At 44.2% G+C, this 21436-nt stretch overlaps 1 protein-coding gene across 1 annotated transcript in view; it reads right to left on the bottom strand.

Moving 5' to 3' along the window:
- LOC119394233 (roundabout homolog 1) overlaps positions 1-21436 on the bottom strand; it is a 200194-nt gene that overhangs the window by 24063 nt on the left and 154695 nt on the right. Inside the window, exons 8-13 of the mRNA XM_037661520.2 lie at positions 19498-19749; positions 15100-15279; positions 13958-14082; positions 7214-7439; positions 5723-5838; positions 4771-4942 (exon numbers count right to left, since the gene is read on the bottom strand). Coding sequence (XP_037517448.1) covers positions 4771-4942; positions 5723-5838; positions 7214-7439; positions 13958-14082; positions 15100-15279; positions 19498-19749 — 1071 coding nt within the window. The remainder of the gene's footprint in view (positions 1-4770; positions 4943-5722; positions 5839-7213; positions 7440-13957; positions 14083-15099; positions 15280-19497; positions 19750-21436) is intronic.

Genomic DNA, 21436 nt, shown 5'->3' with positions numbered 1-21436 from the left:
GAGCTGGTTTTGAATCAATAAAAATGCCCCATTTTTGTGGTGCTTCTCGATCAATCCTGCGGAGTGCACTGCGGAGTGCCGCGAGCTCCACGGCTGTCGATGTTGTCTTGTGTGACGTTCGAAACTCTATGTTTTCGGCTCTTGCTGGGAAGATCACAGCTCCTGCAGATCCTCCAACAGTTGTCGAGCCATCCGTGTAAAGTTTAACATGATCTTTGTAATCTTCGTGCAGCGTGAGTAGAGTCATCTGCTTCAAAGCTGGCGGTGAGAACTCCGCCTTCTTGCGAATCCCCGGCACTGTCAAGAGCAGTTTTGGTCGGTCCAAGCACCAAGGGGGTGTTAGAATCCGTTCCGTAGGCGTGTAGGCTGTTGGAAGGCACTCTCGGTAAGTCAATATTCTCTTACAGAAGGAGGTACTCGGTCGATCATCTGGAAGCGAAGCAAGATGGTGGGCAGGGGCGCGAGCAAGGTGCCTAATGTGAGCTCTAAGCACCTCCAATGTAATGTGCACCGTCGCCGGATGATCTTTGGCGATTGCGATGGTTGCGGCTGTTAATGTGCAGCGTGGTAATCCAAGGGAAACTGAGTGCCTGGCCCTGGGCGTTTCCTATCGTGCGTATACTGCTTTTGCAAGCGTTCGTCAGAACCGGCAAGCTATACCGCAGGTACCCCAGAAACAGCGTTTTGTATAGCTGCAGCATCGCGTGCACTGATGTGCCCCACGTTTTTCCTCCGAGGAACTTGAAAAGTTGTGCGATGGCCGTTAGGCACTTCTTTAGAGTGGCCACATGGGGACTCCAGCAGAGGTTTCGATCGATCGTGACCCCCAAAAACCCGTGCGTCCTGGCGTAGTAAACATTGCGTCCATCGATGGTGATGGGATATGACGTCATTGCCTTCCGCGTGAACGCAACCAGCGCCGATTTCTCAGGAGAAATCTCGAGGCCGTGTTCTCTAAGGTACGCCGATACTGAATTCGCTGCTTTTTGGAGCCTCGCACGTACCTGAGGGCGTGTTACACCTGACGTTCAAGCACAAATATCATCTGCATAGAGAGATATCTGCACGGAATCCGGTATGCGTTCCACGAGACCGATCAGAACCAGGCTGAATAGTGTGGGGCTCAATACACCACCTTGAGGAACACCACGGTGTGTGTAATGCTCAGAAGTCGGCCCATCATCAGTTAGCACAAACAGTGATCTCATATGTAGGTAGCAACAGATCCAGCGGTACACTCGCCCACCCAAACCAACCGACTCGAGGGCATCAAGTATGGCTTCGTGAGAAACATTGTCATATGCTCCTTTGACATCTAAAAATAGTGCGACAGATAGCCGTCTACTCATTTTCTGGTGTTGTACGGTGTGTGTAATGCTCAGAAGTCGGCCCATCATCAGTTTGCACAAACAGTGATCTCATATGTAAGTAGCAACAGATCCAGCGGTACACTCGCCCACCCAAACCAACCGACTCATTGAAAAATCGAAGGAGCTGTTCGTTAACATCTAGGCTTGGTCTTCATTTTCACAAGCAGATATTAAAAAGCGTGCAGAAACTAACGAAGATGATTGCGAACGTAAGTGAGTTGCCAAACGCCTTCGTCAAGATATTCACATTAGAGAAATTATGCTCTTGGAATCATATATTCGGCTATGTGAGGATATATGTGGCGTTTGCGTTTCTTTCCATAATGCAGCAAAGGAGACATAACTACTAACCAGCGCACCTGTAGTGTGTGGGTACATATAATGTACATACAAGTCGATCTGTTATACATATTGCATCGTCTGCTATTGAATCGAGCTCTTTTTCAGGATTCGGCCTTAGAGTCGGAGACAGCTTAACCCTTTCAACCCTAAATTTTTAATTTTAGCCGGAGACATTTTTTCTGCGTGTTTTCCTAATAGTGAGGACCTCAGAAGACTAAAAACAAAAAATTGAGCCAGTGGTGCTAGTATTTATGGATTAATTAGCATGGAATCAAGTTAGGTCATCCGGGCTCAGTGGTTGTGAAATGAGGAAAATGGCTTCTTTATTTCTGCTACTCACTAGAGTACACAAAATGTGAACCACGTCTCATTTTTCAGTGTGATACTCCTTGAAACAGCTTCTGTATGACGTCCCAAAAATGGCGCTTAGCCGCCTCACCTGGCCCGCCTCAGCGTCACACATGACTTCGGTCAAGCTTTTTCTTCTTTGTGGCTCCCAGTTCCATGAGTATGTCGCAACTTTGGTGTGAATCACTGTGGGGATCATTGAAGAAGTATTTCCCCAAGAATGAGCAGTTTTTGTTCCATTTCCGAGATGCTATGGGAACTTTTGTGCGGTGTCGTCAATTGACGATGCCAGGGCCGAAAGGGTTAACGCTCCCCCATAGTAGAGTACGTATAGTGCTCCAAATCATTCAGTTTTGTTTCCATTTTGCAGGGAAAGCTGTTATGAGATCATTTCAACGGCCGTTTTTGGTGCCGTAGTTCTCCGCCGCCGCCGCCGCCACCGGTGTCCGTAACCACTATAGCTCGAAATAAGAAAAAAAAAACTAAATAAAAAATTTCCAGGATGGAACGGGATTCGAACCTGGGCCCTCTGCTTGGGAGCCCAGTGTTGTACCTCAGAGCCATGCCGGTGCTTGGAGGTGCCTTGCAAGAAGACGCTATACAAGCTTCATGCCCAGAAGGAAACACATTAAGATATGTAATTTAGTGTGGTAGAATAGTGAAATAACAACCACGCACCACACAAGGCGAATTCTGTAACCAAGCGTCACACAATGCGAATTGAGCAACGAATGGGCTGTTGGATGCTTCCAACCCATTACAAGGGGCTCTGCAATAGTCTAATTCTTCATCGTCGTCAGGCACAACACCAACAAAGTGCGCATAATAACTTACATGTTTTTAGCGGGTACCACGGCTCTCCGTTGAATGACGAAAAATGGCATAGTGGCTGTTTCCCTACTTCACAGAAATTATGATGAGTTATAGTGTAGTGGGTTCCTCGCAAGTGCAATTGCATTGGTTGTCAAGGAAGCCCATAAGCCCATCATCAATTTCCTCAGAGTTTCAATAAAGTTCTTTTTTCCACTCTCTGTCTTTCTTTCTCACGTTAACGTATGTTATATTGCATGGTGGGAGAGTGAAATAGCGACCAGGCGTCACATAATGCGAATTAAGTAACTGGTGAGCCGTTTAAAGCTTCCAACCAATTACAAGGGCTGAGCCACAATTCTTCATCGTCATCAGTCGTCACGTAAACAAAGTGCACATAATGCCTTACAGATGTGCAGCTGGAACCTCACTTCTGCGCACAATGATGAATAATGGCGTTGTAGGTGCTTCCCAACTTCACAAATATTTTGATTTATAGCGTAGTGGGTACCTTGCTAGTGTACTTGTATTAGTAGCCCCAAGAGAGTTTACAACGGGCTCTAGAAATGCCGCTCTTCCAGCTTTCGCTGTGACTGTGCTGCGCTTTCCGCGCAGGCCTGGCGTATTTTTTCCGAAAGGTCCCACGGCAATGACGAGGAGCGGGCAACGAATTTTCATGACCTTCCTGCGAGACACTGGGCTGTTCGACACGTGCTGACAGACCCGTACAATTGAGGAGATGCTCAGGCGGAACACTTGCCGGCCATGTAGGCCAGGCTAACCCCGCTTGCTCCAACATCACAACTACCACCATCACCTCTTGTTCCAAACAGCGTAGTGGCTGTCTGCCATCCTCAGCTTTAAAGCCTCTACTTAGAGAAAGAGGGCAGGAAAAGAGGACATACAGTGTTTTACCAGCGTTTCGCCACATCATTCAAATGTTTAAAGCACTGCAGTCACCAAAAGCTTCGAATGAAGATTTTAAAAGCTCCTGCTAATAGGTAGAAAACATGTGTGTGACGACACAGTTCCGTAAACACGTGGCAGCAACGCAACGAAGAGACTCGAAGCTGTAGCGTCAGCAAACTGACGAGCCGTCCGCTACATTTCGCACGTGAGTATCCGCTATGCAGCACAAGCGCCATCGAAACTCTCATGTGCGTCTTCCGGCAGCGATACCCTGTCGTCGTCGCTATCGGCGTCGGGGAATCTGACCAAGAGCGTCCGCCTGAACGCGAGCAAGTGAAGTTCGACAACCATTTCGCTCTAAGGCGAAAGGTTTCTGCCGTCTTCGCGAAATCTCACTGGTGCGCCAGGCGCTACGTTTACTGGACGAAACGGCGCACCAGAGCGCCCCTGTGCGCCCGTCAGCCCTTCTGCAGCTCTCGTTTGATTTCTTCATGTTTCGCAACAAGCCAGGAAAAGAAGCCACGCTTCGTTCCTCGAGTTGAATATTCAAATATATTAGCTTAACAGTGTGTTGTACGACATAATGCCGCTAAAAAAAACATACACAGAAGAGAGACACGAACAGGACGGCATACGACGACATATAAGAACGGTGTGTGTTCTCTGTCAAAATTTGTCACAGCATTCTTTCATGCAATTCTAAGCTCATGCAGTAGTTAGTTTCGTGCCAGGCTGCGATTCGGTTTTTATGTCTAGACTTCTTTCAATATCCTAAAGCTCTCACACAGCACCCTGTGCATCTCGAATAGTCGGTGTTCAGTGAGGAACTATATACATACCCCAATGCAGATGCATGAAAGCACAAGCACACCATCTACAATGACAGTGAAAGGCTGGCCAATTTACAGTGTTGTCTGACCACACCGCGAAACGTGCGTGAAAATTGTTGAAATAGCTAAAGAAAGCTATTGGCTTCAAAACTTGGACTAACCCATTTTGAAGTGGACGGGACTGCTGGCTGGTCCCCCACCAACGGTGGTCACAGCAGCCACACGTGCTTCGTAGTTGGCTCCTGCCTTCAGGTTGCTTAATGTAAGCCTATGAGTTGTAGAGTTTGTGCTTTGATTTAAATGGAGGTCAGAGGCATTTCCATTCAGATACACCTGCAAAAGGAAGCCTGTTTCTTCACCGTTGTGACAAGGTGCTCTTCCTATGCTTTCTCCAGCGTTTTAATTCTGTACACTGCATAAAACAGTTCTATCAGACCCTTACAAATCTAGCAACGTTCCTCAAAACACATTGCATGTCCCTGTAGACTTCACACTTTCTCACTAAACAAAACTTCTGATGCTGAGAATTCTTGAATATTTTACTTGCGACAGTGTAATTTCTGTTGAGAACATAAGTAAAAAATAAAATGTTACTGTACATGCTGCATATCAATTAAAAATCTCTATATAACAAGCACTAATCTGTGGTGTCCAACTATAGCATCCTTAAAAGCAACATGGTTCTTTAGAACACCGTAAAAACTGTCAGTCAAGCGTCAAGTATAGTTCATACTGTCCTTAACAGCAGACTTATAAGCTGCGGGGAGCTTCAGTTTATTGCTATAATTTCTTTCTTTACCTGTTCATCATTATCATCTAGTCATTATCATTATGATAACCTACCAGAATGAATTAGTCGCTAATGCGTTTGCATCACATCAGCCCGCATATGACAGTTACTTCAGTTAGGATATTGGCTTAGCTCTGACTTGGGGGTTAGCTTCACTGATGTTTCTTCTTCTGACCACCTATAGGTAAAATGAGTTGGAGATAGCAACCATATGCAATTCGTGTGTTTTTTAACTAACCACGATGTCTTTCATCATGAAATTATTACATGAATTTGCTGTCCCGGATGCGAGGGTGAAAATCAGCTGTTGCTGTTCTACTTACACTGTATCCTCTGAGCCTTCCATTGCGATGCTGAGGTGGTGGGGGAGACCAGAATATAGTGGCAGCTGTGCTGTTGAGAACATGGACTTCCACGCTATCAGGTGGTGCTGTTGGCACTGCAGGGTCAATTTTCTGATTTTAACACCTTGTTCATGGCCAATTTAGGCTTTTTCAGTCATTGGTTAGTGTATTGCGTCGTTCCTCTTTTTTGTCATTTTTTTATAGACATGCATATCAGATTTCGGCGATTCCTATTGCCCTCCATTCTTATTTGCCACATATAGCGGCGTCTGATTATACACCTTTTTGTTTTACTGCAAGCCAAGGACTGAATGGAAGTGCGAAGTAGGTTCACCACAATAAGAGTCATAATGCAGTGAAGCCAACTTTTTCATAAACTGGATGTGGGGTGAGGGTAGACGTACGAGAAAGAAAAGAAATTTCGGTATTATAATGTCCTCACTACCGAAAAAAAAGGTACGCAAAAATAAAAGACGAAGTTAGTAAACTCTTATTTCAAATGATTCCACACGTGAAAAGAAACAACATTTCGACTATTTCTAAGGGCAAAAAGGGGTGTCAGCAAACAGGGACTTTAATTGCAAAACTTTCAGCAACACATCCGGTAGGTGAATTCTGGCTTCCAGTACTTGAAACATTTTGCAGATGATTGTCAAGGACCAACAGCATACATTTGTTCACACTACGTTATATGAAAAAAAAAAAGATTAATGGGAAAAGCTTAACTAGCTAGGCCTAAGCGGCCGCGCAATGCGCGAGGACCTCAACGCTGTTTGCTTACGTTGGACTGACCACGCTACATTCCATGCGCGCACTCCATGCGCGCACTCCACAGCTGCCGTATTTTCAATGCAAAGGTGTTACTAAAGTACTCGAGTGCTTGTGTTTTCGGCAGTAGCCCAGCACATGAAGTGTTATTATATGTGCCAGCAGAACACCCCATGGTAGCCTCTGATTTATTGCAATTCATGTAGCTACAAACGCCAGCGTAAACAATTGTTTTTCTCTATATAAACGCACATTTCGCGTAGTGCAGCAAGGAGCGTCGTGCGAAGCTACATTCCACCAGCATACTCTCGAAATTCTCTGAGATTTAGTTACCCCATCGCTGCCTGACTACATGTGACGACCGCAGCAATATATTAGCATTGAAACTTGACAACTCCATTAGAAAAAGCACGTCACATTGTTGACAACAGCCTGACAGAAAAGAATTTTTTCATGGTCAGTCGGCGATGTGCAGCAAGTTTTTCATCGTATTCTCGAGTGCTTGCTTGCTGCGCACCGGCCGCTTTTCCCGTCATGAGAGCAAGCATTCAATGTACCAAAGTAGTGTGCATAATGCGCTAAGCCCGGTTTCCTTTTTGCTTCGTGATTGCAGGGCCCCTCTTGCCGACAATTCAAAGCACATTGTGTGCATAGCTGGACAGGACGTGAAGAGGAACAGGTCATTTAAGAATGCTCTCTTACCATCTTCAAGTGTTTCAACACTCCTTGAGTTGCTTGGCGGGCCTTCAACACTCCTGTAGAATGGCACGAGAAAGAATTCGTACTTCGTGAACTTCCTAAGGTCGTTAAGCACGTAAGAGAGGGCTCCACCGTTCAGCACGGTCACCATGTTGTACTTTTGTGAACCACCACTCATGTCCCGGAACCGTATGTAAAAGCCCTCCATATAATCCTTGCTGCCTTGAATCTGCGCAAAATAACATGTTTATTTTATTTACTCATACTGTTGGCCTGTCGGCCGTTACAGGGTGGGTGAATAGCAGCACTTTTGCATGTTGTACATAAAAAATAGAACTAAAAAAACACTTGAGAAGAGAAAAAATACATAAGAAACCACACTACATCAGAAAAAAAAAACACAAGCGTACATATAAGAAACCATACTACATAAGAAACCGTGCATAAAATACTACAGAAGAAACCATATGCATACATAAGCCAAATAGTTCGTATATACGATCAAACAACACCAATTATACAACACCATAAACACAATTATACAACAACATAAATACACAGTTAACGAGCGATGTAAGAAAATATAACCGACCATTGCCGTACAAAAACACACAGCCGTTCATAAGCGAAATAATCTGCACATACACCGATCAAACAATATAAAGCTAACAGCACAATACTAACAAATGAACTCACACAAACACAAAATAAAAATCATGCGTAAATGCGTGCGTCTTTATTGGCCTGCTAGGTTATTTTCAAAATGATCTGCACTGATACTTTCTCGCGTTATTAGTGGCAACTGATTCCATTCTTTAATGGTTCTTGGGAAGAAGGAAAACGCGTAACTGTTAATATGCATCTGAGGTATTTCGAAAGTACCATCTTTGCTTTTTCGTAATGCTCTACCTTGTCGTGCTATCAAGTACTGACTGCTATTGATGTTAAATTTGTTTTTAGTGAGAAGGTAAAAAAAACTTTAATCTTGCTATGCGCCTGCGTTCAGCAAGCGTGGGCAAGTTTAGCAAACTGAGCATTTCGGTGACGGAATCTTTACGAGAGTATCGCGCTAGAATAAACCTTGCTGCTCGACGTTGAACTCTTTCCAGTCTCTGAATTAACCCTGACTGATGAGGGTCCCAGATTATACTGGCATACTCTAGCGTGGGCCGAACGTAGGTCAGATAAGCTGTTAGTTTTACAGACTGTGAAGCTAAACGCAGTTTCCTTCGCAAGAACCAGAGCTTCTTTTCCGCAGTTTCGCATATTTTGCCAACATGGTAAGACCAGCTTAAATTCATGGATATATTTACACCTAAGTATTTCAGCACGTCAACTGTAGAAAGCACCGAGGAATTTGCTGTGTAATTAAAGTAGAAGATGTTATTTACTTTATTTGTTACACGCAATAGGACAGTTTTATTCTCATTTATTTTCATTTTCCATTTGTCGCACCATTCTTCTACTGTCCTAAGAGCGTCACTGAGCAACTCCTGATCTTCCGGGCTATCAATTTCTTTGTACAGTAGACAATCATCGGCGAAAAGCCGTACTGTGATTCTTTCGTCAATTTCAGAGGCGATATCATTAATATAGACTAAGAATAGCACTGGGCCTAATACAGACCCTTGTGGAACACCTGACGTCACGTTCAATGGCTTTGATTTAATGTGCTCTACTTCTACGTACTGCGTTCTGCCCCGAAGGTACGCGGTTATCCATTTTACTATTTGTTCGTTTATTCCCATAACTTCCAGTTTCAGAAGCAATTCTGCATGTAGCACTCTATCGAATGCTTTCGACAGATCAAGACAGATGGCATCTATCTGTTTCTTTTTGTTTAACGTCATGGCAAAGTCATTAATTGTTTCAAGAAGCTGTGTTGTGGTGGAAAGGCGCTGTCGGAATCCATGTTGGTTGGGAAAAAATGTGTTGGCATTTTCAATATACGTGTAAATTGACTTGGCTACAACGTGTTCTAGGAGCTTGCAGCAAACGCAGGTCAGCGATATTGGACGATAGTTTTCAATGAACTGCTTATCGCCAGACTTGTGCACAGGTATAACCTTTGCCGTAAGCCAATCATCAGGTATTTGGCATTCTGCGAGTGACGTGTCAAATATAATCTTTAAGTAATGAGCAACCCATTCCGCATACCTGTGCAGAAATGCATTCGGTATCTCATCAGGGCCTACGGACTTTTTTACGTCAATATTCAGTAGTTGGGCCACAATTCCCTCATAAGAGACTTCAACGTCTGGCATTTTTTCCGAGCGAAACAATGGAGAGGGAGCGGATTCGACACTGGATTGTGACGGAGTAGAAAACACCGACTGAAAGAACTCGTTGTAAGAAGAAGCGATTACTGCAGGATCAGTAACCACTGTGTTATCCACTACAATGCTAAGTGACTCGTTATCCTTTTTCGACATGTGACGCCAAAATTTATCAGGAGACTTCGTCATGAACTCTGTCAGTGTTTCTTTGTAATATCTATTTTTGGCTTGTGTAATCATGGAACGCAGTTGTGCAGACAATTCAGTTATTTTTGCGCGGTCTTTTGTTACTTTGCGTCTCTGGCGGCTTATTCTACGCTTCAGTTGGATTATTTCTCTACTTATCCAAGGGTTCCGCTTAGCATTCCTTCTTTTCCGAAACGGTACGAAATTTTTGATACAATGGAAGATAATATCCTTGAAAGATTCCCACATGGCATTGACGTCACCTTGAGAATCAAAACTGTCCAGTGCAAATGACAAGTAGTCAATGATACTTGTGTCATCGGCCTCAAAAAAGTTGGGAACATTCGTAATCGCCCCTTTATGTTTTGACATTCTTTCGTTATGTGTTATTTCGACAAAGATAGCTTCATGGTCTGAGATGGCAGTCAATAATCATGTTAGATCAAGGAGGAAAGGAGAACACGCTAAAGTGCCTAAATTGATTTATTGATATATTTTATACACTTTATCTAAGATGATAGAGGCAGAGCAACATGTGCTTCAGAGGCTGTTAGAATAAGCTCTGTTGCCATACAACGCAAATATGTGCTGCCCTCCTTCGCCCGCCGCTGCCGTGCGCACCCTCGCCTTATCTTTTGCCCAGGCGTGCACTCATTCTCAATACGGCGAGCTCTCCTTCTTAATATCACCCCTGAATTTGTTTGCGCACTCTCTCTAGCACGTTATGTTAAAGGGGCCCTGTAGCACTTTTAGGGGCGAAGCTCCTTAAGGCGGCACCCGTTCGTCCCTCGTAGTCGTAGTCGTAGTGCGTAACCAGTCTTACGCTTTGACCTCCAAGGTGGTGCCGGTGGGAGATTTTTCCTGTGCGTTGTTGAACAATAAAAAATTCGCAGCGTTAGCTAAAAGCCGACTTCTTCTGTCTCTCATTGCCATTAGCAGCCATTCTTTACCTCCAAGGTAGTGCCTGGTGAGATTTCTCCTGTGCGTGATTAAGCAATAAAAATTTTGTTCAAAACGCCGTTGATTGATGAAATAAACCAACGAAAGACGTCAGATGTTTTGTAAAAGCAAAACGAAAGAACGCCAGATGTTTCTAAAGCAAAAGGAAAAGACGCCAGCTGCTTAACGAAAGACGCCAGATGTTTTCTAAAGCAATGGTTTTCTAAACAATGAAAATTCACAGCGTACATGTAAAATTAAAGTGAGCTGCAAGTCGTCATAACTCATCGAACCTTTAGTTTAAACGCACCCGATCTCACGTCGGTGATGATGTACTGGGCAGAAGTCACGGAAGATTCACGGTTTACCGATGAACCTCCGCAGCTTCGCCCACTCATCATCGTTCACTCCGTGGATATGCTGTGATTTTTTTCAACACAGAAAGCGTTCCCGATCGGTGGTCGAGGTTCCTGAGAACACGCGAGCTAAATAATATAGCGCAGCACGCGGTGTAGAATTTACAAATAATTCTCAACTTCAGCCAGAAATCGTTCCCTCTCCTTTCGACGAATGATGCCACAAACCCAAATGACCACACTATAAACCCAAAGTCCACGGCCATTGGCAGATTTGAGCATCGTGAGCTGCATACTTACCGTGGCCGCCGCCGGATGGCGTCACGAGCCGGCGCGCGCTCGCGATCACATTGAAAATAAGCCGTGCTTTCGAAGACAAAAAGAAAACAAGGTCATGACGCACGCTTACGAACGGACGCATCTTCTTTACCCCTTGTCATTCCCCTGCCTGCGTAGCTTCCAGTGCGCTGGCTAGTACGAAAGGAGAGGGAAAGCGCTTGAAGCGTGTGACCAATCTCTGTAATTCCGCTCGTACTTGACCGATTTTAAAAATGTTTGCGGCAGTCGATTCGTGAGGCAATAGGCTCTTTTAATGACGCCATTGGACAATTACTTGGAAAAGTATTGCAGAGCCCCTTTTAAGATATCGGAACTGAATCCAATACCTCCACATTAATTCATTCCAAATAGTTTAAATACCTAAATAATTCTGAACTAAATTGAAGTTACTTAATTATTTAGGAAGTATTGTGCTCTGTCCCCACCAGCAGCAAGCTGCATTCTTCTTCACTTTAATTAATTTGGTTATGTGATGATTACTACGCTTCAATTGAGAACCACAAACCAGCTCGCCTCTGGTTTCCTTAGCTCCATTATCGGTTATTGTTGGCGAGCATAAGCAAGCGGCGCAAAAAAATTCGGCAGATCCCACATACCGTGGGAATCGATGCTATGCGAAGCATGCGCGGGATGGTGACTGAGGCATAATTTGTCACATTGAGCGAAACGTTACGGAATGACGCTAGACAAATATGGAAGTGTTATACGCACACTCATATGTTGAAGAGCCACGTACCTGTTGTTTACAGTTGCGTAATGATGGCAACAGAAACATGGGTGTTAGCAACACCAGACGCGGTAAGCTGATATGTAGTGCTTATATTCTTCAATACTGTATAGCACGAATCCGAACAGGACAAAGAAGGAACACCAACGCACAGGACAGGCGTTACTCTCAACTAAGCTTCATTCAAGAAAGTTTCCCTAGATATATATACAGCCGAGTGGCGCGCGCAGGCGCACTGTATGTACGTTACAGTCACAGTTACAGTTGTTATGCGTATACTTGTCCGTTGTGACGGAGAACGCACACAAGTTTCACGATTCCGCGTGTATGTATAGAAGGGGTTCTTGACAGTTCTGTGAACAAGGTCATCATCACCGTGATCAGTAAGCACCAGCAGATGGACCGCACTTGTTAATCGGATCCGTTCGTGATCGCGGCTACGAGAAGTCTAAGTGTAGTGAAGTGCGAGGTATTGTGCAGCTGGTGTAAATCCTGATGCCTCTTACGATGCAATGATCTTAGATGCCTCCTGTCGTGAACGTGGTAGCGAGGTCTTATGATGCCCTCTCCACATGCAATCCGTCTTTCACGCAGTATAAGGACCAAGCGTTGTTGTGTCTTGATAGATCAATGTTGAAGCCACCGGTTATGATGAGAAACCTGGTTCTCTCAGCAGATTTATTGTAGGAAGCATTGACACAGGTTTTCGCGTAATCCACGTGGTCCACCTTGCAGACCACGTGGACGAGTAGATGGTATTTGAGGGCTGTTCTGTCTTCAGTTTCCTCATTTTCCTTGCGTCCGCCGCGGTGGTGTAGTGGTTAAGATGCTCAGCTGTTGACCTGAAGGTCGCTGGTTCGATCCCAGCCGTGGCGGTCGCATTTCGATGGAGGCAAAATGCTACATGCCCGCGTTCTGTGTGATCTCAGTGCACGTTAAAGAATACCCGGTGGTCAAAATTTCCTGTGGCCCTCGCCGCGTCTCTCATAATCATATCGTGCTTTTGGGACATAAAACCTCAACATTTATTATTATCACTTTCCTTGATTCTCAATGTGTGTGTTCGCCGTTACTGTGTTCGTTGAGACTCTATCACCTGTGGCACATACCCGCATAACATTAACTCTGGTTTACAAGTATGTGCCACACGTGACTGAGAGGAAGGGTTTCATGACGTACACGAAAGGTATTTTGCGTTATCGATGTCATGTCCATTGAATCGTGCTCGTCATGCACTGATCCCCTGCTATGCCAATTTTGGTATGTTACAAGTAATGGAGACGACCAGGAGAGCGCCCAGACGTAGGCGGCTAGATAGATAGATAGATAGATAGATAGATACGTAGATAGAAACGGCCAAAGTACCTGAGGTTCGCTAAGAAATGCTTCGCATTTAAAAAATGAGGACTAAAGAAGACTAAAGAGGACTGGTCACAACACAAGCCCTGCGTCATGTCCTGTCTTTGGTTTTCTTAACTCCTTTTTTTTGCACTGTTTGCTTTGCATTGGCCATGAATCAATGCCAACTCACCCAGTTCTCAGTAGAATTATCTGTCGGCTTCATTAGTTTATTTTAAAAAATGAAAGGGGCCCCACGATCTACTCCGCTTGTCTTCACCTCTTTTGCACGTATGTTCAATCAACAAGCTAATGTTCTGCTAGACAGTGGAAAATGCTTATTTATAAACGTGTACCTTACAGGGATTGCATAGTCAGACTTCTTTGTTAACGAGTAAGCGTTTCGTCACTGAGAAATTTGCTTTTATTTGGCCTTGGCTTTATGGGGCTTCTACAAGGAAGGAATTTCGATGTGTTTCAGGACACGAGAACTCTACATAATTTCCGGTATAGCACGGTTGTGTGCGGGTGGTGTTGGAAAACATGTCATGGTGAATGAATCACATCGTGGAAGAATGGGGCTAACCTTCCAATTCAACTTGACAGCTGTTGAACTCATGGCGCGTATGTCTTGAAGGGTCACCACACTAGCACTTAGCTTTGCTCGTGCTTCGTCAAGATCGTACTCGGGCAGGAAATGTGGGGCCATTCCTGTCAAGAGAGAAATGTACAAAAGAATGACTTCCACCAATGCACGAACATCGAAATAAAAGCAAAAAAAATTTACCGTCTTGCCATACGACAACATTTCAGTGAGAATTTTATTACGTGTTCAACTCATGTGTGGTGCGGTCCGTTACCAGTTACTATTTTCAGTTTGAAACACTTGACGTCTCACAGGAGCAGGCAGATATTTTCAAGTTCGTAAATTGAATGGAATAGTACCGTACTTAATTCGGAGTTCTAGCTGAATAGCCGCTCAAGTAGCTTACGAATATTTAAAATATTGCCTGCGCTCAAATCAATGCAAAATTCACGCAAACTTTTGATAAATTTAATCGAAGCAGGTAAGTGTAAGCATGAAGCATGATACCTTAAATGAGACAGCAGGGTACGTCCATAGGCGAGCCAGTGTTCACCGACTATACAATAACTAGCACGCTCTGAAGAGTTCTGTGCACATCAAGAGGCGGCTTATTTCTGCCTGATACGGTACTTGTGGTTTAATGCTAAAATTACGAAACTAGGACGCAAAGATAGCTTTAAAATGGTAAAAATGGCTGTTTCATATTCAAGAAGAAGTGATATTCACCTCGATTTGGTCCCAAAAATTACTAGTTTTAGCACACTCCTCTAAAATATTTAGGGCTGCCACCTTCAAAACTATTGTTGGCTTAGGAGAGTACATATAGATGATTGTTGAGTCATTATAGCACATGACAAGGTATTCAAAACTCTCGGAAGCCCTATTATTCTTTCGCTATACATGCAAGGCAGTGCACCTCTACGCCAGTGCAATGTGACATTCAGCAGGCATAAAGTGCTTAAAAGTGCTAAAGGCAGTGAGGAGTACAATAATTTCGAGACACATGAGTATTCTGACATCTCGCCATCGCTGCAACATCAAGAAGTCAAGCAAAGCATAGGCTTTGATTGTATTTCGGTAGTTGAAAGCTCCAGATTCTGCTTTGAGCAACATGGGTGGCTGCTTCAAACAAGGGCACCCACCTAAAGTTCGTATAGTTTCAGAAACAGGGCTGGGTACTCCTAGTCCGTGAGAATTTTCCGCTCGTACGATGAAGATATAGCGTGAATCGGGACGAAGGGCTTGGATGTTGTACGTTTCGGCGAGAATTCGATGGGCTGCCAGAACCCATCCACTTTCGAGGTCGCTGCTGTAGTATTCAACTGAAAATGAAAAGGCAGCTCTTGTTACTGCATCTTAATCTTACTTGCCCATACTCACCTAATCTGGTCGCTCTACTATATCAGTCATTATTACAAGTGGATAGCAACCCAAATACTGGCCAATGAAACATCGTCTTTATGCTAGGCAATTTTTTTAAATAAGATTGCTGTATTTAAAATTGATACGTAGAATATTGGCTGCTGATTACTGAATAGGTAAGAAATAACATGCACTCTAAATGTAGTAGCCTTTTAGATGCGAAGTATCTTAAGGCGGAGCTCAATCCGGTGGTGGTGGTGGTGGTGGTGGTGGTGGTGGTGTGCGTTCTGACCACCGTTACTGCGCATGCGCATACCCTCTCCACACACCTCCTCTCCCCTCCCCTCTCCACACCTCCTCTCCACTTTCCCTCTCCCCTTCCCCTCTCCTCTTCCCCTCTCCTCTTTCCCTCTCCACTTTCCCTCTCCCCTTCTCCTCTCCACTTTCCCCCTCTCCCCTCCCCCTTTCCACTCTTCCTCTGAAACGCGGGCTAGACATGCCGAAATTCTCTCCTGCTCAACGCCGCGATGAGCTCGAGCGCATGCGCGTCCCCTCCCCTTCTCTCTCCTCTCCTACGCTGCCCCCCTCTCGCCCGCCTGTAGGCCGCGTTCCCCGCTCGCCCTGCTAGATGGAAGATACGACGCGCGTAGCGTCCCTCTTCGCGTTCCACGACGCGAGGTCGGTAGCATGCCCAACGAACGCCAACGGAACGCGATCGTGCAAGTGCTCCGGCTTCGCATCGCCTCATGGTCCCCTTTAGCGGGAGATGGTGTAATTTTTTTAACGTTCACATTTTCACGTTAGAAAAATAATTGGAGCAATTTTGCTCAGCCCTTTGTGACACGGTCATTTGGAGATGCGACATCTTTTTGGCACTTCTGCGCGCTGCTTGAAAGGAAGGGACCCCAGACATTCACCTTATACTTAGTTAAGCATTCTTGTTGCCTAAAGTTCCTTTATATCACTCCTTGGTGAAATGTTTTGCTACACACGATCGCCTTGGTGAAGGGAGTACCGTGTTTAACGAGGCTATACGTGAGGCGTTTCGGTAGAAATTTCAAAACATTTTTTTTGCCTTTTCGGGAAATCTCGCTTCCAGCTGATAACTACTGCATGTAATTTGATTGGGTTGTTGAATTAAAATTATAAAGAAATATAGCATGACTGACAGTAAAATATTAGATAAATATTTACATTGTAATTTTAAGTAATTGCTGCAAAATATGCTGTAATTTATTTCAACTCTTCCACCTGCTCTAAATTTGGTCTCTTGAACCTTGGCATCAAATATCTCAATTTCACAACTTATAGACAGTCGATAATAACGCGTGTCGAAAGAGGTAATTAAAGCTGATTTCGGACTTGCGGTAATCCGTCGCCTGGTTTACATCAGTATCAGGATAAAATTACAGGGAAGAAGAGCATTGATTGCGATACCGAGCCATATTTCGTCAAGCATAAAAAGATTCGTTACACTGAACTTCTATTAATAATGCATCTGCAAATTATGGTAATATCAATGCTACCTTCAGATCTAACGCAAAATAACTGTAACTTACGATCTTTCAAGACAGTTGCCGTTGAATAACAGAGAGCTGAGCTAGTTGGTAAGTATTCATTCGAAAAAGACAGGGCGTGCAAACACGGACACAAGAAAAAAGTCCCGATCTCACAAACGCCGGGTGGGGTCGTGACACAGTGTCGGCGTTTCGTTTATTCGTTTATTAGTACCTCAAGGGTCCCGAGGGACATTACATGAGGGGTGGGCAAGAAAACATGATAGATAAAAAGAAAGCAAAAAAGCAAAACAGCACCAACAATAACAACAAAAAAAAGAAACACAGCAGTAGATCACATTTACAAGAATAAAAATGGCTTTTTACTGCAGTTTTAAATTGGGCGAACTGAGATGACATGGCGATGTGGGCGGGAAGGTCGTTCCAGTCTTGCGCAGTCTGCAGGAAAGATGACTTCAGGAAGGTTTTTGTTTTAGAACGTACGGGATAGACGGCGTTGGCGTGAGAATGGCGCGATGTTCGATGTGCAGGTCTGATGAATGCATTGCCTGGTGGCAACGAATGAAAGAACTTATGATACAAGCACAAACGTGAAACTTTACGGCGAGTGGCAAGATGAAGGTTAAGTTGAGATTTGACTGCTGACACACTTATGTTAGTCGAGTAATTCGCGCTAATGAATCTGGAAGCACGGTTCTGGATGGATTCGAGCATAGTAGAAAGGTTAGCTTGATGAGGATCAAAAATGGCATTAGCATACTCAAGTTTAGGCCTTAAGAGTGTTTTAAAAGCTATTAGTTTAGTAGAAGAAGGTGCCGAGGCAAGGTTGCGACGAAGGTATCCGAGAACTCGATTAGCAGAGTTAGTAATGCCAATGATGTGTTGTGACCATGTTAAATCTGATGAGATATGAACACCTAAGTATTTGGTTGGAAAGAAGATGAATCTTAAGGGCTCGTTTTCTTTGTTAGACACAATATTAATGAGAACTAACAGACTATAACGCCAAGGAAAGTATAGGGGGTGTTATCTGTAGTATTTAGAATATAAATGTGAAGAAAGTAAAGTGGACGAAAAGATAGCTTGCCGCCCTGCCGGCGGCAAGTTATCTTTCTTCACATTTATATTCTAAATACTACAGATAACACCCCCTATAGTTCTCATTAATATTGTGTCTAACAAAGAAAACGAGCCCTTTAGATTCATCTTCTTTCCTTCATTCATAGCAAAGGTCTCGTTCTGGCAGACTTGATGCCTTCAGGTAGTATGCGAGGGATTATTGGTCAGCTGCCAGCTCGTAAAAAAAGATCACGTGCTACGTGACGCCAGAAAGGCAGAAAAAGAGTGTTCCACACTCGCCGCCATGGCTGCGATTGGCGCTGACTAACACTCCAAGGTTTAAGTGCACACATATACCCCATAAAGTGGTCAGGAGGATGACCGCCGCCGTAGCTCAGTGGTAGAGCATCGGACGCGTTATTCGAAGGTCGCAGGTTCGGTCCCTGCCGGCGGCAAGTTATCTTTTCGTCCACTTTACTTTCTTCACATTTGTATTCTAAATACTACAGATAACACCCCCTATACTTTCCTTGGCGTTATAGTCTGGTAGTGCTCATTAATAAGTATTTGGTAGTGTTAGCAGCGGCTACGGGGAAATTCTGTAGAGTGTAAGTGTTAGCGATGTAGTCTTTACGTCGATGAAAAGTCATTACAAAAGTTTTGTTAATATTTGACTGACTTCTTTCGTGACTTCTTTCTTGTGTCCGTGTTTGCACGCCCTGACTGTTTAGTTGCTGTTGTCTTTCGCAAAGAGCGGCGCCGTTCATACCAAATAAAAATTTTACCATGCGCACATTTACAATATTTTCTAGGCATTTAGAGTAATTTTATTATCCTCCTGAGTCCCGGATTAAAGTTAGGTGAACGAATTTTTTTCAGAAAGTTCAGTATAGCTCGAATGGACCACGTAGGCAAAAAGTGTTAAAGCTTAGCTCAGTAAAAGTTGGGGTTTGTATGTGGTGCAATGTCTAATATTTTGGACATCAGGACCTAAATTGGCCCTGATGTCCAGTATATTGGGCATCAGGACCAAATAGCAAGGCGAAAATAACGTCGGAATGTGCCTCAGGTACTTAAAAGTGATAAGCAAGCAAACAAACTTCAGAAATGCAAGCTAAATTACGCAGTTTGACGAGTGCGGGCGTAGAAGACGCGACTGCTGAACGCTGCTATTTCGGACTAGATTCCAAGCACGCAGCTGAATTGATTTTGCCCACACTTGACAGAGGGCGCGAGTGAACGTTGAAAAAAAAATTAAAAAAATAGTTTTCAACGGCAAATAGTGGGTGCTGGGGTTGGAGCAGGCGACAACGAGTTGTCCAATGTATTGGACAATTCTCCATAGCCGGGACTCAAGAGGTTATAGGTGCGTTTCTGATACTTCAGTGTCATCGCAGCGAATGCACTGTATTGAAGTCCTTTAACGTGATCACTTCATCAGATACGCAAAGTATGAAAGTAGTCATTCTTAATGTTTTTTTTCTCTATCACTTCTAATCTTACAAGGCATTGTAGTACTTCTGTTGTTTGTTATTTTCACACCACACTAATATAACACGGCTATGTACAATGTATACAGAGAATACCATAAAGCAGATTTACTTGTGTATCCCTTGAGCGATGATGCGCCTGCTTTCTCGCTGCGTGCCCAAGTTAGTGTTATCGAAGTTTCCGTTGTGTTTACCGCAACAGGCTGCGAAGGAGGCCCGGGAAATGTGGACGGGTCAGGAGAACGATGAAAATTTACATTTGGATTATGCGGGGTGTCGACAGTCAGAGACGCAGTCCAGGATGTCTCGCCGCTTTCACTTGACGCCTTGCAAGTGTACGCACCACTGTCCGACACCTGAAGGTCTGCGAAAGTACAAGAGCAGATGATAATTCGTTTAAATGGCTGGTTATTAGCTACGAATGCGCATTTTAAGTCAGTCCCAACATTCGCAAGATATACCTGTACAATTTGTCCCCTATGCTTACATCGGAAAAAGATAGTGCAGTGACCTAAAAAGCATGCATAAAAGAAACCGCAGAGTATGCCCCGCAGTTTTTTTTTTTCTTGTGTCTTTGTGCAGACCAGCTCTTCGACGAAATCTTGTCCTCGAATAATCAAATTGATTTCACACTGCACGCTCATCTAAGGACACTTCACTGCACGATATTATTGCACAATGTGAAGACTAACTTATGCCTCGAAATGCAGCGCACGCATCTATATGCAGCAAAGTTTGGCCGTATTAGCTGCTGAGCCATACAATGGCGATATTTAAAAAATTAAAAAGGAACTGTTAAAAGCATTTATAGGCAGTTCTTAAAAAGCACTACTCTATAGTCAAGTCCCTACACACTATGTTCAATGGTGGACTCTATTTCACTGGCTCTCTGAATAGACATTCTATTTACCATTTTTAGGAGAACCCACTTGAGAAATCATTTCCGGTTAAGCTTTCTTTACCAAAGAATAAAATAATAAAAAAAGACATAGCGGCAGTTCAACAGCAGTCATTTTGACAGGCACTCATCGCTGGAGACGATTGTAGGACAGACCTGTATAATAGCCTGATGAGCAGACCTGTTTTTGGTTCTGTTGGTGAAAGTTTTCTTATTCTGGTTGGCCATAAATTCAAACAAAATAAAACAGAGACGCAGCGTTGTTCTGCAATATTAGCTGTGTATATCGGCCACCGAATATGTGCCACATCTGACCAATTACACTTGTAGCTGAGAGCAATGGCACGGACATGGTGAGCAAGAGCACAAAAAAAAGAGGCCACACTTTCGACCGATAGATGAAGTAGTGATAGCGATAGAAATGCATTAGACAACTACACGAAGTAAAGTTATTGTTTTACTGGCCCTCTATAATGCAGGAAACATTAGCTTACTAGTTAAATTATAAGGCATAGTGTCTTGCGCGCTTGTGTGTGTCGAGCACATTTTACTCGATGAATAGCACCGCCTTTCGCAACGCTGGCGTAATCAACAGCCTAAAAAGAAGTGAGCGAACGCATCCTGTTGCCTCTCGTGTGAAAGCATTTCTGAAACCTTGAGATAGCGCATCCCCTGTGATTAGGCGCGCGGATACAGCGCACAGGAAGCGACCAGCCATCTCGGCTCGCTCAGCTTTCGCACCGGCCACAGATTACTCTCTGGATAGGGTGCACAGGCTACCTTTTCGCCGAGCCGTAACGACCGTCGTAGAGCTGAACAACCGCCCGGCTGGCCAGGCTAGAGAAGGAGACTCACGCTTCACCTGCACCATCCTTCTCATCTCATCTACCGTTGGCAGGCTCGCTCCCCCCTCCGTCGTTTATCGGCTACGGCGCACTCATCACCAATCTCTCCTATAAAGCCCGTCCTACACCTTGGCTACTCACCTCACCTATTCACCTCACCGTCCCTCCCCCGGTGCGCACGGGCGCGGTGAAAACGAGCTTTTTCGAACGCTATTTTTCAATTTTCCAGCGTACAGCACGTGGCTCTTAACTTTACATTTTCACACTTGGGCTCTATGCAGATCATTATTGTGACGGAAGATGTTCAC

The sequence above is a fragment of the Rhipicephalus sanguineus genome, chromosome 5 (assembly GCF_013339695.2).
Source record: "Rhipicephalus sanguineus isolate Rsan-2018 chromosome 5, BIME_Rsan_1.4, whole genome shotgun sequence".
NCBI lineage: Eukaryota > Metazoa > Arthropoda > Arachnida > Ixodida > Ixodidae > Rhipicephalus > Rhipicephalus sanguineus.
The sequence above is the reverse complement of the archived record's forward strand: the minus strand, read 5'-3'. Positions and strand labels throughout refer to the sequence as shown.